Raw genomic sequence first — 25,442 nt, forward strand, 5'->3', positions numbered from 1 at the left:
AATTTGCAATTTTGTCACAGCAGCGTCTCTAAGAAGGTTACTGAGGACACAAGGAGAAGCCACAAGGTTCCTTACACCTTTTTCCTTCTGTTTTGCAGGGCCTGAAGCAGAGCTGGCCATGCTGTCTGGAAGCAGTGTAAGATCCAGGTACCCAAAGCATGAGGAGGGGAGAGATACTCAGCTGCTTTAAGGTTTCTTTCCCAATAGCACCTTACCTACTCACTGTCTGACTTTTAGCACACACAAAAAATAAGCAGGGGGCCTGCAGAAGGTGATTTCCTTAATTCCACAAACCCCAATCCATTCCTTGGGTAGACTGACCATGTGTAAGTGGCCTGCAGGTCCCATTGCATCTACAGAGCTTTCATTGTAATGTTTGCAAGTAAAGGAGTACACCTCTGGACTCTTACTGCTCTGTTTTACCATAACTAATAGCCCCACATACCAAATTTTGTTCATTTTTCCTTAAAAATCAGGTCAGGAAGATCTAAATGATGACAGAGCTTCTTTCTATTTTTTTTTCCTCCCAAGTAAACAAAGTGTTTTGTTTTCCCTGCAATACAATGGTTTTGATACATAACCCTAAACTGTCAGTGTTTGAAGAGACCAAAGTGTATTTTTATTTTCAGGATACAGAATGAAAATATTAAGCTGCTCTGACTGCTCTGGTCTTCCTCATGAGCAATGAAAAGAATGAACTTGCTCAGTGCAGGACACATAGCCTAACTGTAATAGTGAGGAGGGAAGAATGGCACTTTTCTAAGGACTATTCTTGGGCCAAATTCAAACATATTTTGCAAGTGTTGGGAAAGCATTACCCCTGAAATCCAGAAGGTCAGTCTTTCTGATGAGTGCTGGCTTCTTACCACCCTGCCAGCGGCAGGCACGAACAATAGATATATTTCTCTTGAACTTAATTCTCTGAGACATTTGTGAAAATAAACCATTTTCAGCTGAGATAATCCCTTGAAATGTTAATGTTTTGGAGGCAGTGGTGGGAAGTGCCAAGTGACTTAAAAATAGCATGACCAATTTTGCCTCTAGCACAAGTGGTCATTAGCATCTGGCCAAGGATGTTACATGACACTGGGTGGCATATTGTCCATTCATAGGACAGGGACATTCCTCTCAAAAAGACACACCAGCACACTCCTATTCATTATTCAAATGAGGGAAAATATTTTCCTCGCCCATCCTAGATTTTGCAGGACATTCCTGTGTGTGTTTACTTTTCTGGAATACATGTATTATATATGTACATTATATATACAATATTGTATAGCCATGATTAGATGTGCAGACACACACTCTCTGGTTACTGGTGACATGCATTTCCCAGTCCTGGTAGACACAAAATTCTGGGATGTCACCAAATACTACAGTGCTGTCACAACTCCTGTTCAAGATATCTCTGTGGTTCCTCCATTCGCAGCTGATCCAGCTGCACTGGTGCTGGGACCTGCCTGTGGGAAATGGATTTGTAGATCCATTTCCCACACCTGTCCTGTGGAGTTTCTCCCTGATGAAAACCATACCAACAGGCTGTGCTGCAGGTCTGGAATTCCTCCAGGCCCAAGCAGAGTACGGGACAGACCACCCCAGCATAACCCTGTCCCTCACCTGCTCCCACCCTTGAGGTCTGCAGCCCAGAAAGGATCCCTTCCCCTCACATGCACTGGAGCTCTAGAGCCCTCCTCTGAAATTTCAGAGGCAGACCTGGGACTCCACTTTCTGCCTTTCTGGATTGTGAGAGCCATTAGCCCAGTTTCCAACACAAACACTTCTGTGGTGTACTAGAGATATAAAAAAGGATTTTTCCCCCCATCCCTTTTTCTGTCCAGAAAGCTTTTCTCTCCCGGATTTGTCACTTTGGGTTACTCCCCTTTAGATGGCACTGTTACCACTTCCAAGAGAGATCCCTGCCGGGCACTGCTCTGAACAGGGCTGAAACTGGGCCAGGACTGCCACTGTCACTGGGTTAACAAGCCAGAGCAGGCCAGGAGTGATCCAGACCAGGGCTCTGGAAATATTTGCTCTAAAAAGTCTTCCTGGTATCACTCCAGCTCCCATCACTCAGTTGCTCACTCTGCAATGCCAGCGCAGCACAAGGGCTGTATGGGCAAGAGGAACATCTGACAACCTTAAGGACACATTTAATCTGCTCCTCTTCACAATCAGTTTGAAGTTGCTCCAAAAGTCAACAAGAGTCATGTGCATATACAAGGGTCTTAAGCTAATACATCTGCTAATTAAATAATAATTAAAAGCCATGCTCTGCAGAGGCACTGCAATCATTATTCTCATGCTTATGTCAGAATCACTGCTTTAATATTTTTCATGTCTACTGCCTCAGTTATCACCTGCTTCAATTGCCTAGGCTTTTCCCAAGGACAGAAAATTGTTTTAAGTGGCATTTAATGGGTCTGCATTAAATACTGCTACAGGTTGTGCACTTCTAGATGCCAATTAAAAGAATCTTGCCAATTAAGAGCATTTTCAAATGAAGAAGAGACATGATTCCAGGATACCATTCAGCAGTGGTCTGAAACAGTCAGAAAACAAATCAAAAAAATTATAAGAAAATGGTCATGTCATCTTAAAGCACTCAAAGAAACTGCTGGTGTGGTCCAACACTCTTTATTACATACAACACTCTCTCTCTACACAGCTAAACATGTTTGTTGGACCGCTTGCATTGGTGTTTTCCTCAGCTTTGGAAAGAGAAGAGAAACAGTGTAAGCAAGACAAGAGAGGCACAGGCATGGGCTTTCTTGCACCTACTTACCACCTACACTGGTCCTTGGGCTCTTTTTAAGAATCAGTCCTGTCCTCACTGCCTAGGAGCACATTTTACAACAGAATTTAGGTCCGAATCTGAGAAAAATCTATGTTTTGAACATTATTTTGCTGTGATGTAAGGAGATAAAGACATTGGACACAAAGGACTGTTGGCCTAAAAGAGGCTCCCTGGTATCAAAATAGGATTGGGCCCTCTGCTAAACAAGAGTGGAACTGCTAGCTGGACAAGTCAACCCCAAACTTCTCAGGAATAAGGCTGCACCTTTTTCTTGAATTAATGTTTTTCCTTTGCCAAACTGCAGTTCTACTCAGACCTCAACCATTTTGCCTCCAGGGTTCTCAGAAACGGATACACCCAACTGTTATTATTTTTATAATGTGAAATGTTGGTTTATTTTTTCCCATGCTGCCCTAACTCAAAGACAGCCAATTCAATTTTGTTCAGGCTTTCAGACAATAATGCCACCTCAGAAAATGCCTACAGATTGTATTTTCAAATGATACTGAAAAACTTGTAAGCCTGTGTCTATGTTGCAAGACAAATGACTGCCCAGTTACACAACTGCTTGAGTAGTCCCAGATTGTCCCACTGCATGTAGGCTCTCAGCTTAAGCATTGAATTTAAGAGTGCAGCAGCCTTAGTGCTCTCTGGAAGTCTCAGATGAGACAGGCGAGTAACTCAAGCAGAAATTCAGGTCTTTGGTGCTTTAAATAGTCTTCATGCAGTGCTCACCTGCCTGCATGCACTAAAAATGGAGCCTGAAGCAACCATACTCCTAAAGGAGGTACCACATCTGCATGGGTCTGGAACAAATCTTCATCTAATCCTGCCCAAACCTGCAGGCGCCTAAATTCTACAGGTGTATTATTTTTCACCTCCAGGCACTCAGAGGAGCATTACTGCAATCCCCCAGCTGGCCTGAGAAACACAGAGGAGCTGGGAACATGAGGTGCAGCTATGCTTGGCCAGACTTGGAGAAGATGCTATTAAATAAAGACACCTGAGCTGTTCAATTTAGGAGGCATTTTCAGGACAGATCCAACATGCACCACCAGCAGAACAGTCATCTCAAAGCTCAGTTGCAGCAGCTGCTCTCATTTAAAACATATCCAGAGGAGATGAAGGAGATATGAGAGCTCCTTCAGCAAATTGTGAATGTGATGAAAAATCTCTCCCCAGTGGACAGTGCACAGACAAAGCTGAGCTGACAATGCTCTGCCCTTTTTTATTTCCCTCTGATTTAAACAAGGATACTCCACAGCCAGCTCAAAAAAAACCCACAAACAAAACAGCAACAACAACAACAAAAAACCCCAACAAAACACCACCAAGCTAAAAAAAACCCAACAAAAAAAACCCCCACAAACAAAACAGCAACAACAACAAAAAAAAACCCCAACAAAACACCACCAAGCTAAAAAAAACCCAACAAAAAAAACTCGAAAAGAAAAAAAACCCAAAAAACTGCAACAAAAACCTAAACCCATCCAAAAATGTTTAGAAATACCTAACAAGCCCTGAAATACAGCAAAAAAACTCAATTCAAAAAGAAAAAAATCCAAAAACCGCAAAAAAACCACCTAAATCCATCCAAAAATGTTTAGAAATACCTAACAAGCCCTGAAATACAGAAATGTCAGGTCTAAAGAAAAATAGAGGGGAAAGATCTCCTGGGAAGGTATTTAAAATATTTAGGACATTTTAAGAACTTGTTTTTTCACTTCACTGAATTCTCCCTGGCAAGATCAGCTCCAACTTAGGGAAGAGAATGAACTGCTATTTATTCAAAGGTAACCTTTCCCACTAATATAAAAACCCCGAAAACTAAATAAAGTATTTCAGAATTTTTAAGACTCACTTAATTTAGGTTTTGTTTCCTTGCTTTTCTTTCTCCCATTTAACACAGAAAATTTATTCTTGTCTTTTCCAAAAGCAGGCAAACAGGCCATCAAGGGTGTTATCCAAGCCTTGGGTCCTACTGCTGGGGATTGTCTGCCTGTTTTACAAGGTAGCCAGGAAACCAGCTTAACCTGGGATGTTATAAAATAGATGGGCATGGTGTGACCCAGGTCTGGACCTCAGAGCCCAGCTACATTTCCTAGATCACTAAACAGCTTTTGAAACAAGCAATACCTTCACGTGTTTCATGGTTATTTTAGTTGTCTTAAAATGTATTCATTTTGACTTGAGTGAATAAATAAGGTTCTCTAATTACCAGCAACACTTTCTTTATGTTCTCTATACCTGCTGCGTGTAATCTTCTGCATGCTGAGATAATATTATCCTAACATCTTCAGGAACTGGCAGCCCTGTGACAGGGACACCCTCCCCAATTCATGGTAAATAGGAAGAGTAGATAATTATTGAGGGAAATCAAATTGCTTCCTTCATCTAACAGCTTTGGTTGCTCACAAGCATTAATATCTCAGTTACACTTCCCATTCCAGCTCTAGCAATCAGAGACTGGGGCTTCTAAGTTTCTGGATCTCCTTTACTCCCAAAAGCCTTTGCTTGTAACAAATACTTCATTCAAAATACTTCCTTTTCCAAGCTCCTACACCTTTTTTTTCAAATATATGGCATCAAATTATTCAACTTACCAGATTGGATGACATCTACACTTCACACACAATTTCTTTGGCCACCCAATCCCCAAGCTTGGTGACTTAACAGAGGTGCCAGATTTCCTTTGTCATTGCAGTTTTCCTTTCTATAATTCTACGAAATTTGAATTCCCTTCTCATAATAATCATTGTAAAGAAATTACATGCTTTGGTCCCAAGAACAAATTTTCAGTGACTGTGGAATAAATTTGGGAAGTGACAGGTGTAAAGGCAAGGAATCTTTTCAATGGTAAGAAGCACCCATTGCACTTACCTGCCTGAAAAAGTACTGTGTTGTTATAGCAAAGACATCAAAGCCACAGCTGGCCCTTTTAAGCTCATCTTGGATATTGATTAATTGCCGGGACTGCTCATCACACTTTTCCTTCAGTTTCTGAATAAACTGCTTTTCCGTGTCTCGCCCCTCTCCTGGTTTGGGGGAGAATCCATTTTTTGGGGTAGTTGGCCTTTGCTTGGGATGTCCTACAAAGGAGGGAAGAAAAGACCATTTGGGTCACCTAGTTTACATGTACAGATATGACATTTATGCATTTCTATGGCCTCTGGGACTCATCCCTACAAAAGAAAAAAAGGTCTACAGCGCTCACACAGAACTTCCAGTCTTTCAAAAACAAACAAACAAACAAACAAACAAGCATAGTGAAATATGTTTCTTTAGGGGTCAAAGCTCAAAGCTCTTTAACAGTCATCTCACCTCAGGCTCTGAGACTGAAAGTCTTCTACAAGCTGAGTAGAGCTGTCCAAAGAGTGTATCACTGAGAACTGAGGTTGTTGGAGGAAGGAAGCACCTCACCTCTGCTAGACATCTACAAGAACAGAGGTTTGCATCTCTCTTGAATGGCAGTGAGAGAAATGGGCACTTCCAGGTCAGGATTCACTTTATCTTATTGATGATGTGGAAAACAGCTGGGTGACATTTCTACTCTACACATGGTATCTTTGTTCACATGAACCCCCAGCCTGGTGACTTGACAGTGGTGCCAGTTTTCCTTTGCCCTTGCAGATTTAATTTTTCCTCTACACAGGACAACGTGGGGCTGGAGTTGTCCCTCCCTGAATGCAAATATAGCATGGATTGCTTGCTATGGGATATCACTTTTTATCTACAATGCTGCAGTCTACCTTGAGAATTCCCCTTGCTCTCACCTTTACAATGTGTCCAAAATTGCAGCACTTCGCAGATATGCACTGAAGTGCCACCAAGTGCCGCACAATGCACAAGAGTTACATCACTGGCTCTGCATGGCTGCTATCTCAGCATCATTGGTCACACCAGAATCATGGTTTGCCTGCAGAAATAGGCCCAGATGGACTCTGGCTCATTTGATGTGCTCCAAGTTGGCTTGAAGCAAGCCTGATGCTGTACAAAGATGTGAAAGTACATATTTTGTACATCTTTTGTAGCTTGTGTTTAGGGTATGGTGTCATATTCATATCAATGGCACCAGAACTGAAGCTTACTCATGATTAGCCACTTCAGAAAAGTGAGCTTTTTTTCCTCAGTTCACATCCTGCTTGAGTCAACTATCCATTTCTGTAGATATACCCAGTTATGAGGATGAAGCAGGAAGGGGCAGTGTTCTGGTGATATTGAACTGCTCAAGCCACTGCTTGGAAAGTCTGCTCTGTCTTTACCTTCTTTGCTTTCTGAGAACTCTCCTCTGCAAACATTTATGGCCAGCTGGGCATCATCTTTGCACAGCTTAGTGACTCTTTTTGCTCAGTCTTTCTTGCTACCCTTTTGCTACCCCTCAACTGATGGTCTTTAGTTCATTCCTGAATACTGGCCAGGAACCCCCAGTCTTCAACAGATCCTCCCATTATCCTGCAGTTTTTGCCCTAGAAGCTAAAATCAGTAAGAAAGAGGGAAAAATACGAGTCAGACACCTTCATCCCATGTGTTAATAGAGATGGTGGACGTGGGCCTGGAACATTTCTGTGTTAGTAGAAAAGGTTGTGTGTGCAAGAATGTGATAAAAGGGGACAGTTTGTAGTTTTATAGTCTTGTAGTATCTAGTTCCTAAAAACAATAGAGAAACCATGTGTACAACAAGTCTTCAGCAATCAATGTAATAGGAGACAGTCTTCTGCCATGAATACTACCTATTCCTTTCCTAAAAAGCCAAAGAATCCCTCCACAGAGATGCCTCTGATGGTATGAATCTGAACCAATTTGTAAAGTAGAGCATTACAAATTTCAGAAGTAATTTTGTCAGATGTGCTTTAGATCTTTTAGATCTTTAAGACTAAAAGGGTTAAGGTGGTCTGGGTTTGCAAATAGATCCTAAGAGCAGTTTTTCAAGATCAGGCAGGAGAACAGTATGGCTTCCCCAGGGCAAAACCCCAGAAGCCTATTCCTACTTTTTCAGATTCCCAGCTTGTGTAGAGCTGTTGGGAGCATATCTTCAATCTTGCTCAGCTACATCCTGGCTCCAGGCTAAGCTTACAGGGTGCCAGCTCCAGCAGAGATGCTTTCTCATGTCTCCAAGCATCTCGTGGTGCAGCTGTAGAGAGCCACGAGCGTTAAAAATCCCTTTGAAACTCTTTGTGTCCATGACCTGCATTTGTGACAAAGAATACCATGTTCTGCAGCAACATGACTAATGCCATGTCATTGGAAGACCCAAATAATACAGCACAAGGTGTTTTTGTCATTAAGAGAGCTCAAGCAGCATAGCTATTGCCCTCTATCCATTTTTTATGTCACTTGAAGCCTGTCAACCTTTTTACGCAGTAAGAAGAAAATACAGACTCTTCCATTCATGTCAAGGGGCTCTTAGCTGTGCAGTAGGTAATATCACAAAGTAAGAAACTCCTAAAAGCAAGAGCCATAAATATCTTTCTTTTTAGTATAAAAATCTTGGGTTGTTTAAGCAAGACAGAGATGTTACAACAGAAGGCTTAGGGAGAAGTGTAGGGGAAAGCCCTTGAAATCAGTTCAGTTTTTAATTAAAACAGAAACCCATCAGGTTGCTTAGTCTTACATCTTTCTAGCCTTCCTGTTCATTGGAAGATTTGAAGTGTACATCTCTGTATTGTCCTTGTCAGTATTATAAGCTGTCCTTGTAAATTAAACGCTGCTATTCTCCTCAGGGATAAATCTGAATTTCTCGGTTCATTTGGGTCTGAAAGGCAGCTTACTAAGCTTATTCTGCCATTGATGTCTCTCTTCTGTTGCTTTGCACAAAACAGGGTATATATTAATGATGCTGGCCCTTATCCTCAATGTCCTTTTTGCTGATGGTGGGACCAGAGGGGCAGACCCAGTGTGTGCTGAAATCACTGTACCCCTTTGATCCGCTTCAAAACTCCCAAGTCTTTTTTATCTACATGACTGTTTGAACTAAGGAGACATAACAAGTATATACTCATAATTAACACTGTCCATGAGGATTTAGATGGGGAATGCAATTAATTTGCCTTTTAACTGTCCAATTTCCAACATTTTGGTAAGGAAAGGGAGCAAATTACTTAGAGACAATTGTTATCAAGCATTCTGTAGAGTGACAGATGCCAGAAGCAGTTGGCTCCATTCTAAAATGGAGTGGAAGGAGAGCACTTGTATCTATGGACATCTGGTCCTATACACAGATCTCAGGAAGAGTGCATCAAAGGATAAAACTGAGATCCCTGCAAGACTGCATCTCAAATCTCCCTTGCAAGTCTTCAGATTCAAAGCTCAAAAAATTTGTGTCCGACAGTCAAAAACCAGCACTGATTAAAAGGAACTGAATGTGAGAAGGCCAGTAACAGAAGCAGATACAATCTAGAAACAGCACTAAGAAGTTTTGGAACCTGTTTCATGGCTGGATGTAGTTGTGGTGGAATTACCCGTGAGACACCTTCTCTCCCATCAAAAAGTGTAAACGATGCAGGAGCTTGTGATTCTGATGGAGGAAAGTCTGTGACTGCCCCTTATCATCAGCTATACTGTGTATCCTCTTCAAAGGTTGCTTTGAGTATTTTTTAAAATTGTTAAGTAGGTGAAAAAATTATCATGATTGCTTTGTTTTTGCTGGATTTATTATTAAAAAATGCCAAAGGCTACTCAAAACAAATAAATGAAGATGAGGTTTATTTTCCTACTTGATCCTTAGAGTGATAAACAAATTTACATTGGCTTAATTGCAGACAAGCAAGCTGAACAAATTTTTAATCAGTCTGATGGATGGAGGTCAGTTATTCAACCTCTCATGAGAATGAAGAAACCTTTGAGGCCTCATGAATTGGATATGCCAAAACTTCAGGCCTTGAAAATTATCAAGTCACCCGTGGAGATGCAGACCTCCTTAAGACAATACAAATACTCTGTACAAATATTTCAGTGTTCCATTTTGCTTTGTAATCCCAGTGGAGGCAAATCAGCTGAGCTGTAACACGCTGCTACAGCCACAATCAGTGCTGATGCTTAAACTGGACTCCCACCGTTATAAACACCAGTGAGCTTCTGGTCTGGCACGCTCTGCAACAAATTCTTTGGATTTCTCTGTGATCTCACCAGGTGCAAAATAGCCTGTAAATTATATGACTCAGAGGACAGTGTTAAGTCCATCTTTTTACTCTAGTATCTTTGTAAGGAGAGGAATATTGTGTCCTGTTGGTGCCCGGGAAGATTAAATTTAACCTTCCATTTTATTGATTTTGGTGGTTGAGAAGAAGAAGAATAGAGATTGAGTTTAATAATAATGGAGAAACTCTTGGTGCAAGTTATAGGAGCTGGAGAGCTGCTCTACATGATTTATGTTTTGCCACCAAAGGAAGCAACATGGGTTTCTATCCCCTACAGTTATAACTTAAGTATCACATAGCTGTAGAGTAGACATTTTAAGTATCCAAGCAGTCTTAAAAATCAGGTAAGATAAACTGCAAGCACAATGAAATCAGCGGGACCATGCACACTCATTTCAGAAGCATTTAGATCAACCAAAGGCCGGCCTCACAAAAGCCTTTAGGCACCTTATCCATTTATTAATGTACACTCAGTAGACATAAATATAAACAAGTTCTCTTTGTTTTAGTAAATAAAAAAGGTATTCTTCAGAAATGTTAAAACCATGTGCTTGTGCTCAATATTGAGGTATAAGTTGATAATGTCCCAATAGCACTTTGGAGCTATTACTATAGATAGTCCCTTTTCCAGTTATGCATAGAAATAGGCCAGGAAATTTAGTGCATAAAAGTAAGAGAGCAATACATTATCACTCCAGGCAATTCTCTGAGGTGTTTTTTATTTTGCTATATGTATTTGTCCTCTTACATAAGAAAATTGTAATGATAAAAAAATGTTCCTGTGCCCTTAAACATGTAATAGCATCAACTCTTTGAAAGAGAGATGATTGCATGGTTATAACAAAGAGAACAAAAGGCTATTCAGCTCATGCCTTGCTATGATAAAACCTGCTGTAGCCAGCTTAATGAAACTTGGACACAATCAATCCTCACTTAACAGTAGTAGGTCTCAGATTTGAGTGTGTTAACAAGAGATGCAAAGTCAACAAGTTTAAATCTTTCCTGAAACAGTGCTTTCAGGTTCATAAATACCTGGTGAATGGAGTTTTGTGGCTGTTACTGCTGATTTCTTAGGGGATGAGACAGCTGGTCTGCTAGCATCCTGATCTTTTTGCACTTCTTTCTTCACACCTGTTTTAGGAAAAAAAAAATCAAAGGTAGAGACACCTGGTTTATTATTCTGCTCATAACTCTGCAGAACTGTGTCACTAAGATACACATCAAAATGGCAAAATGTATTTCACCAATACATGTCCTGGGCTCTGCACAGAACAATGCTACACACACTTCTGAGTTGGATGTCAACCTGACGTGTCTGCAAGCACGACTGTGTACGTGCAGCTGAGCTGACATGCACAGCACTGAAGGAGGACAGAAGAAGACCTTACACACTCCCTTGGCTTTCCAGTCGTCTGCACCATGACAATGCCATTAAGGCACAAACAGCTAACCCATCCTATCTGTTCTCAGTGCTGTGTTCTTTCTCTTCACCTTGCTGTGCAACCTCATTCTGGGCTGCAGGAGAAGCGGAATAAAACTGTGCAAAGCTGACTGAAATTGCCTGCAAGTCCCTGCCCTGCCACCTTTTCCACAGGTAAGGAAGCTGCCTTTTCTGGAGACCAGCTTTCCAAGATGGTCTCACGTAGCAAAGAGAGAGGCCAGAACCAGAAGCAGGCAGGGGAGTGTCAGAGCTGTGCTGGACGTGGCTGCCAGGACACGAGAGTGGGTCTGTCTGTGCAGTAAGGCAGGCAGGGACAGAGGTGGGCAAGAACATTGGGGGCATAAACCTACAAGACACTGTGCCAGTGTGGGATGAACCAGGGCATGGAATATTTCTGAGAGGCAACTCTGTGTCTGTTATTTGTCCCACCACTGGCACTCTCTGCTCAGGGCCTTGGGATGATCTGCCAGCTGTCACAGCTCTACAGTCACAGACTGCCTTTGCACCAGGGAGACACAACTTCCTCTGAAACCAGAGTGGCCACCCAAGCTCAGCTCCTCCTGCCCACCCACAGCTCCCATCAAAATAGCTGTGGGGACCATGCTGAGTGCAGTAACATGAGGTCTGGCCCTGTTGACCATGGTGTGACAATCACAGGATCTCAACCAGAAATTTTTCATCAAAGAAGTAAGGAGAAAGAGCAATAAAAAGCAAACCCCTGGGACAATAATGTATTTTCCTGTTTGCTTTCCTTTTTTTAACCATTAGTATTTGTTGAGGGTTGTATTTTAGCCTGAAGGGCTGTATCACAGCACCTGGATACACAGGAAAAACAGAGAGATTTAAGGCAAATGACTTGCTATAGAGGGAAAACAAAGTCTGCCTTATTGACTTTCCCTTCTCTTATGAGTATGCTCACAGATATCTTATAGGAAAATGTCCCACAAAATCTGAATATCTGAAGCAGGAAAAAAAAAATCAGATTTTCTTGGTGGTGCCTAATGACAGTGGCAGTCCGAAAGCTAACAGTATCTTCCATTTTGCTTAATACAAATTGTGACCTGGCTCTTTCAACAGTGGAGAAAAATGATAATTTTATATGGGGATCATAATCTTGAGGGACACTTACTGCTTTACTAGTTTTCCGCTCCCTCCAAAGCCACACCTAGTCACAGCTGCAGTATATATAGGTTTATTTCTGATGCATCTTTCACCCTTCCACTTCTGCCTGCATCAGGACTTGCATGCAGAGAGCTGCAGACACAGCATTTGCCACGCACCAGAAGCTGAGCTGTGTAATTCCTAGCACTGTCTCTCAGCATTTGCTTGCAGAGTGCTTCTGGAAGGAGCACATGCACCTGCATGTCCAACTGTTTCTGGGAGAGAAGATGGGACAAGTTCTAAAACCCTCTTTGACTCTCTTCCACTGTTCATAGGCAAATCACACCATCACCTGTCAGGGGCTTGTAAAGACTGAACACTTGCTCACACCTTTACTTTTGTCCATCTCCATTTTCTCTGCTGTTCCTAAATACAACATGTTGAGGATGTGATTCTCATTTGTGATTAATACTTGTCACAGTGAGGTGACTAAAGATAGAAATTGCCCATGCCTGCCCCCTATTACACTGTAGTTTACTACAGAGTAGGACACAAAATAAGTTTATGGTTCCTTTTCATTACTAAGGACCAACCTTAGATGACAGCTGTGAGACAAAACCAGGGCTTGCTTTATAAGACATAGTTTATATAGTTATAGATTCAAACATCACTTTTTCATGGTAATAAGGCTTTGGCTTTTCTGGGGCTTTCAAAACAAAAATATAATGCACAAATGGGCCATATACTGAGTTCTTCCATAAATATTGCTATGCCAGATGTCAAACACAGGCAACAGCAGAGAAAAGTGTGTGCTTTCCTCATGCTTTCCTTAGGCATATAAATAATTAACTACTTTTGATTTTGAGATGTTTTCAATGAGGAACACCTGGGGAATACGCTCAGTCCCTTGACCTTAAGCACAAAACAAGAATCAATTCCCCAATTAGAGCTTGGTTGAGAGAAAATGGAGCAAAGAAGCCCAGGATTTTGCAGAGGGCAAGGCAGGCTCTGTGCAGAGCAGTGGGAGCTGTGTACGGGCGCTGCCCAGTAGGTGCAGCTGCATGGGGGAGATTGGCTCCGGAAAGTGGAAGACCAGCAGAAAGAAAGTGCAGACAGATATATGGACAAGGAAAGATAAGCAGGACTAATAACAAGGAAGATCAGTGCCCTTGCTCATTTTAAAAGACTAGGAGAGCTCCTGAGGTCTGGTGAGGCAGCGGCGCAGCAAGCGGGCAAGGGAGGATGGGTTGTGGCGCGAGGGAAGAGCCAGTGCCCAGTACAGCCTGGCTGGGAAGGGGACAGGGACAGGGACACATGGAGCTAGCTATTATTCAACTTCTCCTTCAAAAGTAGGAGGGCCCTGCTGGCGTCTCTGTGGCCCTCCTTAGAGGAGAGGGATTTAGAAAGCACACAGCAGGCAAAAGGAAGGACGGTCTGCGGGAACAAACTGTTATCGTTTTGCTAAGCTCATCACCCACAGGGAAATTTTAGGGAAGGAGCCATCCCTGGCATCAGACCTCATATAAGAGCTCGAGCTGAATGCTTTTCTAAAAATGGGGCTTGTTCTTGTCTTTTGAAACAACAGCTGTTAGTTGGTTCAAAGAGAAACATTCAGAAAGCATGTTGATTTCCTGCAGGGAAAATAAATCTTTAGATTACAAGTGTTTGGGCCCAGATTTTGTCATTTCACAGAAATATAGAATTTCAAGTTTAAAATATCTGAGGGAGAGCACTGGTGTAGTAATCAGCATAATGTGCAGTAGCACAGGGTATAGTGCAGCAGGAGGTTATAAAGTTTGATCTTTTCTAGCTTGAAGTGTATGAAATTAATTCAAAGACTAAAATGCACAAAACACTTCTGATGCTCCAGGGTAACTCAGGAAACAAGACAAACATTATTCAGTTGTTATTACAGGCCTGAACACATGTAAAACCTCAAATCATATTCTGTCATATATATTTTGAAATGTCAAAAGATGTTATGTGTGCAATCATAAAATAATAAAAATTACATGAAATTACAAAAGGAAATTAAGCACCATAAGGGTATATTTCTTGAACTTGCACACTTTTTTCATTTTCTTCTAAATTCATCTTTTATAATGTATAGTAAATCTGATCTGGAACAAAATTTATTCAAATTCTTAATGTTATTGCCCACAGACTGGAAATATGGAATTCCAGTTAACTCTGTGTTAAATGCCTGTGCATTAGCCTTATTCCTGCATAATCAGGGCTTTTAGCACTGAGCTTCCCAGCAAAAAGCTCCTGGTATCTCAGGAACTTCCACTAACTTCCAGACTTTCTGGAACACTTTCCAAGCCACCTTCTACCACTGACAGAGCTCATGCAGTGAGAAATTTTGTTTCTGGTAGCCAGTAATCAAAGCCACAAAGTACTAATTTTTATGTGAATCTACATTCCATTTAAGGTTATAAATCTCTCAACATTTTCCCTCTTTTAAAAGATATACTTGTGTAAATAAATGGATATTTCAGGCTGTAAGAGAACAATGAGCAGAAATATTTGTTTGTCGTTTCTGCTAGTGTGCTAAAAAACATTTTCTTTTGAAAAAGGCTTCTAAACACACAGTTCTGTAAAGGTATTTACATTTCCTAATTAACATACACAACCTGCTCCAAATGAAACAGAAGGAGCAAATACAAAAATAATTAGAAATACAAGGCAAAACATTCCAGAAATCACACAGAAAAATAGCAGACAAACAAAGCCACTTTTCCATTCCTCCAGCAGTGCTGAATGCTAGCCTAGGGACCAGAGCAAAAGATACCTTGTCCAAGACATCTCCTCAAGCACTGCAGAATCAGCACTTGCATTTGCCTGTACATTTTTGAGTCTTCAAAAGCCAGTACACTGGGATAGGCTTCAATTTGCTTTTGTAGTTCAGACTGAAAGCAAGTTAACAAATTGTACACTGAGTATTTATTCCAAAACAAATCCTAGCACGCAGTAGACATCATTAACAATTCAATGGGACTAACTGCATTCAGATGGATTCCAACTGTTCTCAGGAGTATTTTATAAGTTAACTAATGCAGTTTGCAAGTTTAAAAAAAAACAAAAACAAAAACAAAAAAAAAACAAACCCAAGGAAATATCTTCAGTCACTCACAGACACAGGGAGCTCCTTTGAGCTTTCTTCTGCCTTTCCCCCTGATACCCATGACTAGTCATGTCCTTGGTGAGTAATGACAGATCCCTGCATGCATTGTTTGAGACAAAATGAACAAAGCTGGAAATATGATGGATTTTGTAGAATGAGAGGAGTCTAATTTTCTCTAGAGACCCTCTACTTCCTGTGATCTATGAGACACTGAACAACTGAATAAAGAAGTAGATGTGGAAGAAAGACTATGTATTTCTTGAAGTATAAACTGCTAATTTTCCCTTTGTGTTTGTTTCAAATTTAATGTCAATCTGATAAGAAAAAAGGATAACTATTTAATTGTCTTGTCTGAAAACGGTTGCCTTGTTCTTGTATTAATATAGCAAAGTCTCTTTAGCTAGTTCTTCAAAAAATAAAGGAAAAAATAAACTTGATACAATGAATCATTCTTTGGACTGAATAGAAAATCTCAGGGTAATTCAGAACATCCAAAGTTAAGTTGAAGAGTTAAAACAACTACTCCTCTTTCTGCCATTTTGCATGGATCCTATGGCATTTTATTGTCTCCTCCTGTTTAAGGTTGAAATTTCAAACCAAGACACTTCCTCACCCAGCTGTGCTATGGCATGTTTCAGAGTGGTTCCCAGAAGAAAGGCAGCAAAGCTTGCAGATGAGCTCCCATTTTCACCTGCAGGGTAGTGCTGCATATCCCAGTGTTCAGTACAGGAACAATATGAATGTGACCCACTGCTATTCAGCTTGGAAGGAAACGTGTTTGCAAGGGGGAACAAAGCAGCAGCAGACTCTTCTCCCTTCATCCCTGCAAGAGTGCTGGTGTTCACTCTTCCCCCCTCAGCTGACCTCAGCTCATCCCTCTCCCTCCTGCTGACATTCTGCTGCCTGGATTTTGCAGAATCTGATAGAAAACCCCACATTTTACACTATAAGATTGCTGGTGAGAGCTGAGATAACGCTGGCCTCCTATTTTTCATCTTGACTGATTGCATTTAACAGCCTGTCCTGTTATATATGATTTACTGGTACTTGTAGAAACACAGGAATTGACTGGGTGAATATTTTGAACAATGCTTTTGATTGTCTTTAATTTAGGGACCCAAGTAGGAACAAGCTGCTCAAATGAATACCTTATTGCCACTGTCATTGCACCCAAATTAGGATATTTCTTATGCATGTCAACAGTTATTAAATAACAACTAAGCAGAAATAAGAATCTCATAACACACACTCCTCAAATTCCATAACAGGGCACAGAAAAAAATAAAATCCCAAAGCTCTCTGATTTCATAGACAGTTGGGTGGCAGATCCAGCCTGGTGGACAGAACTGAGTCTCTGAACATTGCCTTTTGCAGATATTCCCCCATTTTAAGGGAAATTTAAACCAGAAAATTAATATATGTATGTTCAAGTACTATGTATTTTAACCAATATCTGTGGAAAGAGGAAGCTTACATGAATTTCAGAGCTAGATTATAGTTGCAGAGTTCCTGAAGGAGAGCTGCTTTCACCTATCATTAAACAAAATATGAAGCAATATAGAATGTAAGTTTTACTTAGATTATCACTGCACTTCCAGAAGTAGCTAATATATTTAAGTGAAATTAAAAGATTTCTCATTTTCTAGTCAAGTATGTGCTTTCTTTTCCCTTTTCTATAAATTGACAGACATGTAAATATAAAAAGGGCTGTGCAATACACTGAAACCTAATTAAGTGCACTCTTTTCACAGAGCAGTTGAAAGGCCATCAGTTCATGCCTGCAAAACCATTTGCATGACAACGATCTTCCACTGCTATTGTCCCATGCCAGAATTCTTTTCTGATCATCTGAAGCACAGCATCATCTGCTGCACAGCAGAAGCTAAAGAAGTCCATTTTCATTAATTAAATATTTTTTTATTCCCTGCAGTCCAATTTATTTCACAAGCACTTTTAGTGAAATATCAGGAATATAATGGCTCTTGAGCAGTTGTGTCTTTATATTTTTAAGTGAAAATTTACAGTTCATGTGGTTTTCTCAGGAAATAGCTAACACATGAACATTTTCATGTGATTTTTGATGGCTATTTTTGATTCATTAATATAGGTAGATATTTTCATTTGTGAATTAATTTACTATTCATACATAGATAAAATCATGCACATATCTGAAATACAAAGGTAATAATTTTTACATTGCCTGATATTGTACTGTTTCAGAAATATTATTTATATTTAAATTACTGCCATTTTCTTTGTAAAATACTTTCCTCCTTCCTTACATAAAATATGCTGTGTATAATACACGTAGTGCCTGTGCTCCTCAGCTGTAAGTGCTCTAAGCACTTCAGTTTAGTAACTGCAATGTCTTACACAGGAGATTGGTCAGATGCTAAATATATATGCAACATCAAGCCTATAGAAATCACTGTCCAAAGGATACCTAAACAGAAAAATTTACATTCTGTAAGTATCTCTATCACATTGGGATCTACACCCAGTGTTCATATGCCACTGCAAGAGAGCCAAGATTAGAGCTGCTTAAAAAACGTTAACTTCATAGATTCTTTAATTTATTTCAACCTTTGCTCCTATCAAATACTTAGCATTTTGAGGGACTGTGACACTCTTTTAATTGAAAAAAAATAAATTGCTGCTGACTTGGCTCATGAAAAATTAAATCAGAACATTGGACTATCATAGTTTCTTTTGCTTCTGTCTGTTGTGTATAATAACAACTTCCTAAACTTGTCAGCTGCCCCTGTTCAGGAACTGTGTCTGACTGTTTGCATAACACAGGCAGGTAACCCTACTTCCATGTTTAGTTTCCTTCCAGAATAAATCAGGCAAGTTTATGACATGGTAATTGCTGAGTTATCCCTTCATCCTTACCTTGACCCATGGGACTTTTATTGTATTTGGTTTGGTGAGTACCTGGAGTCCAGCCAAGGTCAAACCACTACAACAGGTTAATCTGCCTTGAAACCAGGTGGCAAGAACTAGCAATGCATAAAGTCTTTGTCTCATATTTTGCACCGACTTTTCCTTCCCAGCTCCACTTGCAATGCGTTATCAAACCCAATGGAACTTACATAGAGATGAAACAGTATTGAGTAAGAACCAGCCTGGATAAAATTATTCATTTTGGAATATAAAGTGTTAGATCTAACCTGAACTTGATGGAACTGGTCATTTGAGACATAAATGAATTGAGCAGAAGGAGAGTTAGGCAAGGAAACAATCTGGAAACAAGACTAAGATTTTTTTGCTTTGTTTGCTTGCCTCCTTCTGCCTCTCTGAATAAAAAAAACAAAGATTACTTAAACCTAGAGGCCAATATCCTCATCACTGCAAACACACCTAGCAATGAATTATCTGCTCGATTGAATGCTTTGGTCTCTAAAACAATGCAATGTTTTCAAAAAGCTGCTTGTTGAGAACCAACAACATATCCCTAAATCTCTGGCATGTGTAGTTAGGGACAGTAAATGCCTTCAATTCTACACATAACTCACAAAATGAGATTATAGCTGTATTGTTGACCGCCTTCAAAAGAGTCTACAGTAAATGAAGTCCAAATCAGCACACCGGCAATGGGCCCAAGGATGGCATGAAAACTAATTAAAAACAAGCAGTAAACAGCATCACAGCAAGGTTTCTGCATTCCTTGGCCTAAGGCAGGTGGTGTTTGAAGTTCGGAGCACTTACCAGCGGGTGCTGTGGCAGTTTTTGGTGCTGGCAGTAAGCTCCTGCGTGGTGTCGCTGTGCTGCTCGATACCTGCGTCGCGCTTTTGCTGCTCCCCTTGGGAGCATCCTTGGAAGGTGCAGATGCCCTGGGGGTGGTCTGCTCTTCAGTCCCACAGCTGGAACCTGCAGGAGACCGGAATTGCACTAATTAAAAATCCATAAAAAATGTATGTGAACTGTGGCATACAGACTGAACTTTTATCAGCAATTATAATCCACAGTGACACGTTCTCCCTGCAGCTTGGGCTAAGTGACATGGACTTTCTCCAGTAGAAACCCTCAGGTAGAAATAAAGAGTTCCCAATAATTTACTTAAATGCTAAGTCTTGGCAGCTGACTAGCTGTCAGTCACAGTCTGATTCCAACAGGAAATTAAGACCTCGTCTTTGTCTACCTCTGTGAAGGTACGTGGCTACAACACTCATAAAGAAACCGAGGAATTCCTAAATATATGGGTGGATGAGTTTATGGTTTTTTAGCTGCTAGAGAAGCCACACCGCACAATCACCCTGTCACTTGGAAACTGCTGATGTTTGAAATAGAAGGGAATAGCAGGGCTCTGGGGTGCAAAGTTTCAAATTCTCCTGCTCAGGTGGAGATTTCCCACTAAGAGTCCCTCAGATCACACTCAGACTTTGAATAATAAGATAAAGAACGAATAAAAAATTCCGCCTTAACTCTCACATCCACTTCAGTCACATTCTCATAACACATATTAGGTTGCCAAGTTTTCCACTTTAAATTGACCTTTTTCAAAACTTTAAATGGGTTTGGTGTCCTCCTGCATTTGCCATTACAGAATAATGACATCCTAGATTCCTTGTAGACATAAGGAAAACAATATTTCCTTAACATTTGAGAAAGGCAAAGTTGGAATGTTGTTTTTACCTATCTTTCAACGAGGCCTAAGAGGAGCAAAAGATTACAGCAGATCTGGTCTTAAACATTTGCAGAAGAATGAACATTTTGTTTGAAAAAATAGTGGAGATAGTGCAAGAAATGCAAAGGATGTCAGAAAAGACCTATAATTTTTATTTCAATTGTTTTACAAAGATACAATATAATATTGGTTAGGTACTGCCTGCGGGAAAATGATAGCATTATCTTAATAATTGGCACATCCAAGTCTCCAATATTTTTAGGATGTAGGCTTCTTGAAAATGTGCAAGTAAAGAAGAGATTTCATTTTTGCCTTTATTACTGAAAATCTACTAGAGAAAAAAAAGTAGGTTGGAAAAGAAAATCCTCTTTCTGATAAAGGAAGAACATCCTTTTTGGCTCTGTAAAAACAGCTTTAAGTTTTGCTGTGTCTTTGAGGATACTTGCATATATGTCTTAATTTAAAGGGTGTATGTGCAGTATAAATGGACTTCTACGAACCTATGTGACCTTTCCAAGCCACACTAAAAACTCAAAAAAGTGTATTGTACTCTATACAGGAACAAAAAGACCTGAAGCATTTGTCACCTTTACACATCTCTGCACATAACAACCCCTCAGCACATCAGGTTAATGTTGAATATCCAAACTGCATGCATTTTTCACCTGTGTAACAAACATTTAAGTCTATGTGCTGAATTAACTGTGACAAAACACTGCTGACTTCCATAAAGTCACAACAGCAGAAAATCTGGCCCAACCTAGCCCATCTCCTCTGCAGCTGTGCACGAGGGCATCTTTTCTGCCAGGTGCCCAGGGGATGCTGCAGCATTTGTGTCCACCTCAGGCTGTCTGCACCACACTCCTGAAGCTATTCCTGAAGTGGTCTCATATATATGCTTACCCAGTCAGCTTGGGTAACACCACTTGTACAAATCTTTTTGCTTTCTTCAGCTATTTTTTTATAAGTTTCCATTGCAGAAGCACTAACCTTGAAGAGTAAATTACTCTTATTATTTGTGGAGATATGGAGTTCAAGTGTTCTTTAATGGAAACCCTTTATTCTCAATTTCAGCATTCATTCACTGCTCAGCAGTGTGGAGTGAGGGAAGAAGGGTGAGGCTGAGAGGGAGCAGGTGTTCCCTACAGAGCCTGGAGAAGACCATGGGAAATTCCAGAAGGAATTCCCCAGCAGCTTGTGGAGAGGACCACGGTGGAGCAGATATTCACATTCCACACTGGCACAGGTGGACATGGCCCAAAGGAAGCTGCATCCATGGAGAGCCCTTGCAGGAGAAGGGCCCTGGAAGAAGCTGGAGCAGGTTTATCCTGAGGGACAGCAGCCCTGGGCAAAGAGCCATGCAGGAACAGGAAAAAGTGTGAGATGGAAGAAATGGCAGAGAGGAAGTGTAATGGACTGTGACCCCCATTCTCCTCTCAATGTGCTGCTCAGTGGGGAAATGGGATGGAGGAGGTAGAGGAATTGGGAAGGGAGAAGTGAAGATGAGACTGTAAAGAAGCAGTGGGGGAAAGCTATTTTAGTTTTTTGCTTAGTCTTTGTTTCACACCTTGCAACTCTATTTTAATTGTTAATATAATAAATAATTTTTCCAAGTCAATTCTTTTTTTGCCTGTGACAGCAGTTGGTAAGTGATCTCCATGTCTTTATCTCTACCTGTGGTCTTACTCACCTTATTTTCTTTCTTGCCCTGTACAGGAGGTGAGACAGCAGCAGGGCGAGTGCCTGGCAGCCAGCCAAGGTCAACTCACCACAACAGCAATACCAGGACACCCAGGATTTGCTGAGATAAGGTCAGTGTTTCTCTTAAGAGACATTGTCTCTCACTTTGATGGAGATTGGAAAGAGACAGTGGGATAAAACAACATATGCGTGTATAATATGCCCCAAAAAGCAAATGTTTGCCGCTTCCATGGATATCACTAAGGCAGCCTCTAGTTCCCCAGGAGCAGAGGTAGGTGAGTTTCACCTTGCTAGATTCCAGAGCTCAAACAGGAGTCAAAGAACAAATTAAATTAAGGACCTAGGAGAACGCATATTTCTCTTGATCTAGGAGGAAAATAAAGATTTTGATTTCCTTCAAGGAATCCACTTATAACAAAATGAGAAAGATTGTTCATCAAATGGTCCATCTGTTAGTCCCTCATGAAATAATGCCTCCCACTATTATCTGCAGCAGGTGAATCAGTAGCATCTGCCTTTCCATGATACCACCTCTTATTTTTCAGAACAGAAACACCAGATGTGCAGTGGGTGAACAGTTACCAGGTGACCACATCCTTTGCTGTACCTCTTCCCTCCTACTCCTCTACTTTGGCATTCTGTCCAAACCAGGGGAGACTCTGCTTGCCTTTGAAGCCCCTGGCGAGTCATTTGGGGTCTGCTACATAAAAGGCCCTGCATTTTTGCAGATTCTGTGCTCTGTGAGGAGCAGCACTGCTGACTTTGCAGTAGAGTGTTTAACAGGCTATTAATGATCTGCTGGGGCTGAAGGCCTTCAGCCTCACTTTTATCATCTCCTCACTATGAGCCCCAAGGAATCCTACTCTTCTGCTTCTGAGAAAAAAAAAAAACCTATCGAAAAGAAGAACATTCCTTTGAAGACTTGCAGTTACTTTGGAAAGTCCCAGCTGCAGCCACTCTTCCCCTACACTTGGTTGCCAGGAGACATGGAGAGATTAGGGCTGGGAACACATTGTAGGCTGCATGCTCAAAGAATACCATGACCAAAATCCCACTGGCTCCTAGGTATCTTTGAACCACTGTTTCTCAGTATGTATCAACATTCTTTTTACCGTCTGGCTGCAGCTCATTTCAGGGGTTCCTCACCCTCAGAAAAGGAAGACTTTTTTCTATGTCACTATGAGTTTGTGCTTCTTGTAGGTGCTCTTTTTCTGGAATTATTTAATAATTTAATAAAAAAGGATAGAAATATCATATGATAATACTTATAACCGGAAAACTAGCAGGAACATGAATGGGTAGAATTCTGCATTTGATGAGAAATTAATTAGGCCATGTTGTGTGGCAGGTCTTGATCTGAAACAAGACAATGATAGGAAGGGCTGTGTTCTGGAGCCCCACAGCTACAGATTTCCCTGTCCGAAGTCAAGGGCAATAAAGTCTCCTTTTGTTGGAGAATTTGCATCCTCTCTAGGAAAAGCAGCTTGTTTGACAATGCCTACGGGTGTGTATCTTGCTGACAAACAAACTGCAGAACAATGTTACAGCATGAGTGCAGCTCCCCGTCCTGTGAGCTGCTATGTGCAGCCTATGACACTCAGAGACATGGAGTGAGTTTCCAGCTCTTACAGTGGGTCAAGCCTTCCCTGTGCTGGCAGGAGGCTTGGAGCTGATAGCTCCTGCCACAACTGTAGTCACACTCAAGACACCGGGAACACGCTGGCATCGTGCGTGTTCACTGAAGGACAAACGTCCCAGGGTTATGGGAAGGCCTTTCCAGCATAAAGATCCTCAGACATTACCTGATGCCAAGTTAATGAGAATGAAGTTGTGCCTAGCTGTTGCACCAGTGATCCCACTTAGCAATTCTAAATCACTTCCCAGTCACGGAAATGAAGAAGCTTTAAAAAAGGATTTGAGCCACTTTCCAAATTCACATAGCAAGGAAACAGCAGAGACAGAGAAGTGAGCAGAAAAACCTGATGATGAATGAGGCTGGAATGACTATTTTTCACCTGCAAAACACTGGGAAGTATTATTCCTCTGGGTTTTACTAGGCTGCACTTTTGTGCCCTAGTTTCAAGCAAAAGTACAAGCATAATGTGAAATTTAAAGTCACTGCCATGGGGAATGATCTGATAAGAAAAGTACCTAAACTGCTGAAAATAATCAGGTGATGCTTAAAACCAAAACCTGCAAGACACACTTTTCACAAACTTGGGACATTTGCCCACCCTTCAGGTAATGCCCATTCTTTATTCCTGATTGTTACTTGTGAAGTGGTAAGTCAATTTTATAGAATGATTACCAGATATGCAACCTGTCAAACGAGATTTTTATTTCACTACTTTAGGGGTTTCTGTTTTGAAGTCCAGCATGGTATATTTCAATATGAGGTTTCACAGTGTAATTTTCAAGAGACACAATTAAACATTCAGCTCTGTAGCTCAAGCTGAAACAAAGCTATGGACCAAGATGTATGGTGTGATCATTAGCCCTGAGGGCTAACCAGGTTATTAAGATGTTTTGATAGTGCATAAGATTACTAGCTGGCTAATTGTTTTGGTTGGGTTTTTTTTTGCCTTTGCAGAGAGACAGTGCCTGGTATTTCCTCAGGCCTAATATGCAAGAGATCAGTCACCAGCTCATGACAGGTTTATTTTCCATCCAGAAAAGAAGATGCTTAAGAATTGATATCCACACAATGCTTAAACCTAACTTAGCTCAAAGTCTTTTTTCCTACTGCTTTTTTTTTTTTTGGCTCAGACAAAGACATTTGAACAATAATTCCCTGTAAAATACTTATTTTGTGCCTGATAATATGACTTAATAAAAGCTCATTTTTCAGAATCTTTACATTCAAAATGAAACTTGAATTTTAAATTCAGGTTAATAATTTCTACCAAAATAAGCAGCCACAGTTGCAGTTCCTGTCAGCACAGCTTTAGATAGTTTTCGGTCTCTGCAATGCCCATGATTACCTCTAAGGTTGCCCTGTCATTGACAGGGAGGGAGTTTTGTGCCCTTTGTGCCAATTAATCATTGAAGATTGATGAAAACTGTGATCAGCCATGGCTTCTGTACATTAACACACCTGTAAAAGATTGCTGCATGTTCATCCCTCTCCCCGTGTCCTCCAGTCCCAAAGCCAAGCACCTTTCTCCTGTGTCACCTGCTGTCAGATGGTTCGGGCCCCTGGACCTGGCTGTGCAGAAAGCTGTTGGGCACCTGAAGGGTGGGAGCCCTGCAAGGTTGACCACCACTGGAAGAGCTGCAAAAGCAGCTCTGTGCAGCTGCACTGACAGGCTCTTCTTCCACCTCCAGCTGCCCTGGCTGCTTCTGCAAGGGCTGTATCCTGCACTCACGGCTGATCCAGGCAAGCAAAAGACAGAGATGGTGTTTTTGGCAGGGCAGAGGGAAGCATCACCTCTTCAGCCTGTGCTTCCTAACTCAGGTGGCAGCTGAGCTGCCAGGGCAGCACTGGTAACTCTACTTCCAGCAGGATGCCCCTGCAC

The 25,442-nt window shown here is 41.1% G+C and overlaps 1 protein-coding gene across 1 annotated transcript in view; it reads right to left on the bottom strand.

Annotated features, from left to right (window-relative positions):
• The window catches only part of MTUS2 (microtubule associated scaffold protein 2), a 238,767-nt gene that overhangs the window by 45,592 nt on the left and 167,733 nt on the right, over window positions 1–25,442 (bottom strand). Inside the window, exons 6-8 of the mRNA XM_039718410.1 lie at window positions 19,308–19,469; window positions 10,966–11,064; window positions 5,678–5,886 (exon numbers count right to left, since the gene is read on the bottom strand). Of these exons, the coding sequence (XP_039574344.1) occupies window positions 5,678–5,886; window positions 10,966–11,064; window positions 19,308–19,469 (470 nt within the window). The remainder of the gene's footprint in view (window positions 1–5,677; window positions 5,887–10,965; window positions 11,065–19,307; window positions 19,470–25,442) is intronic.

The sequence above is a fragment of the Passer montanus genome, unplaced genomic scaffold (assembly GCF_014805655.1).
Source record: "Passer montanus isolate IOZ18808 unplaced genomic scaffold, ASM1480565v1 scaffold4, whole genome shotgun sequence".
Classification (NCBI taxonomy): domain Eukaryota; kingdom Metazoa; phylum Chordata; class Aves; order Passeriformes; family Passeridae; genus Passer; species Passer montanus.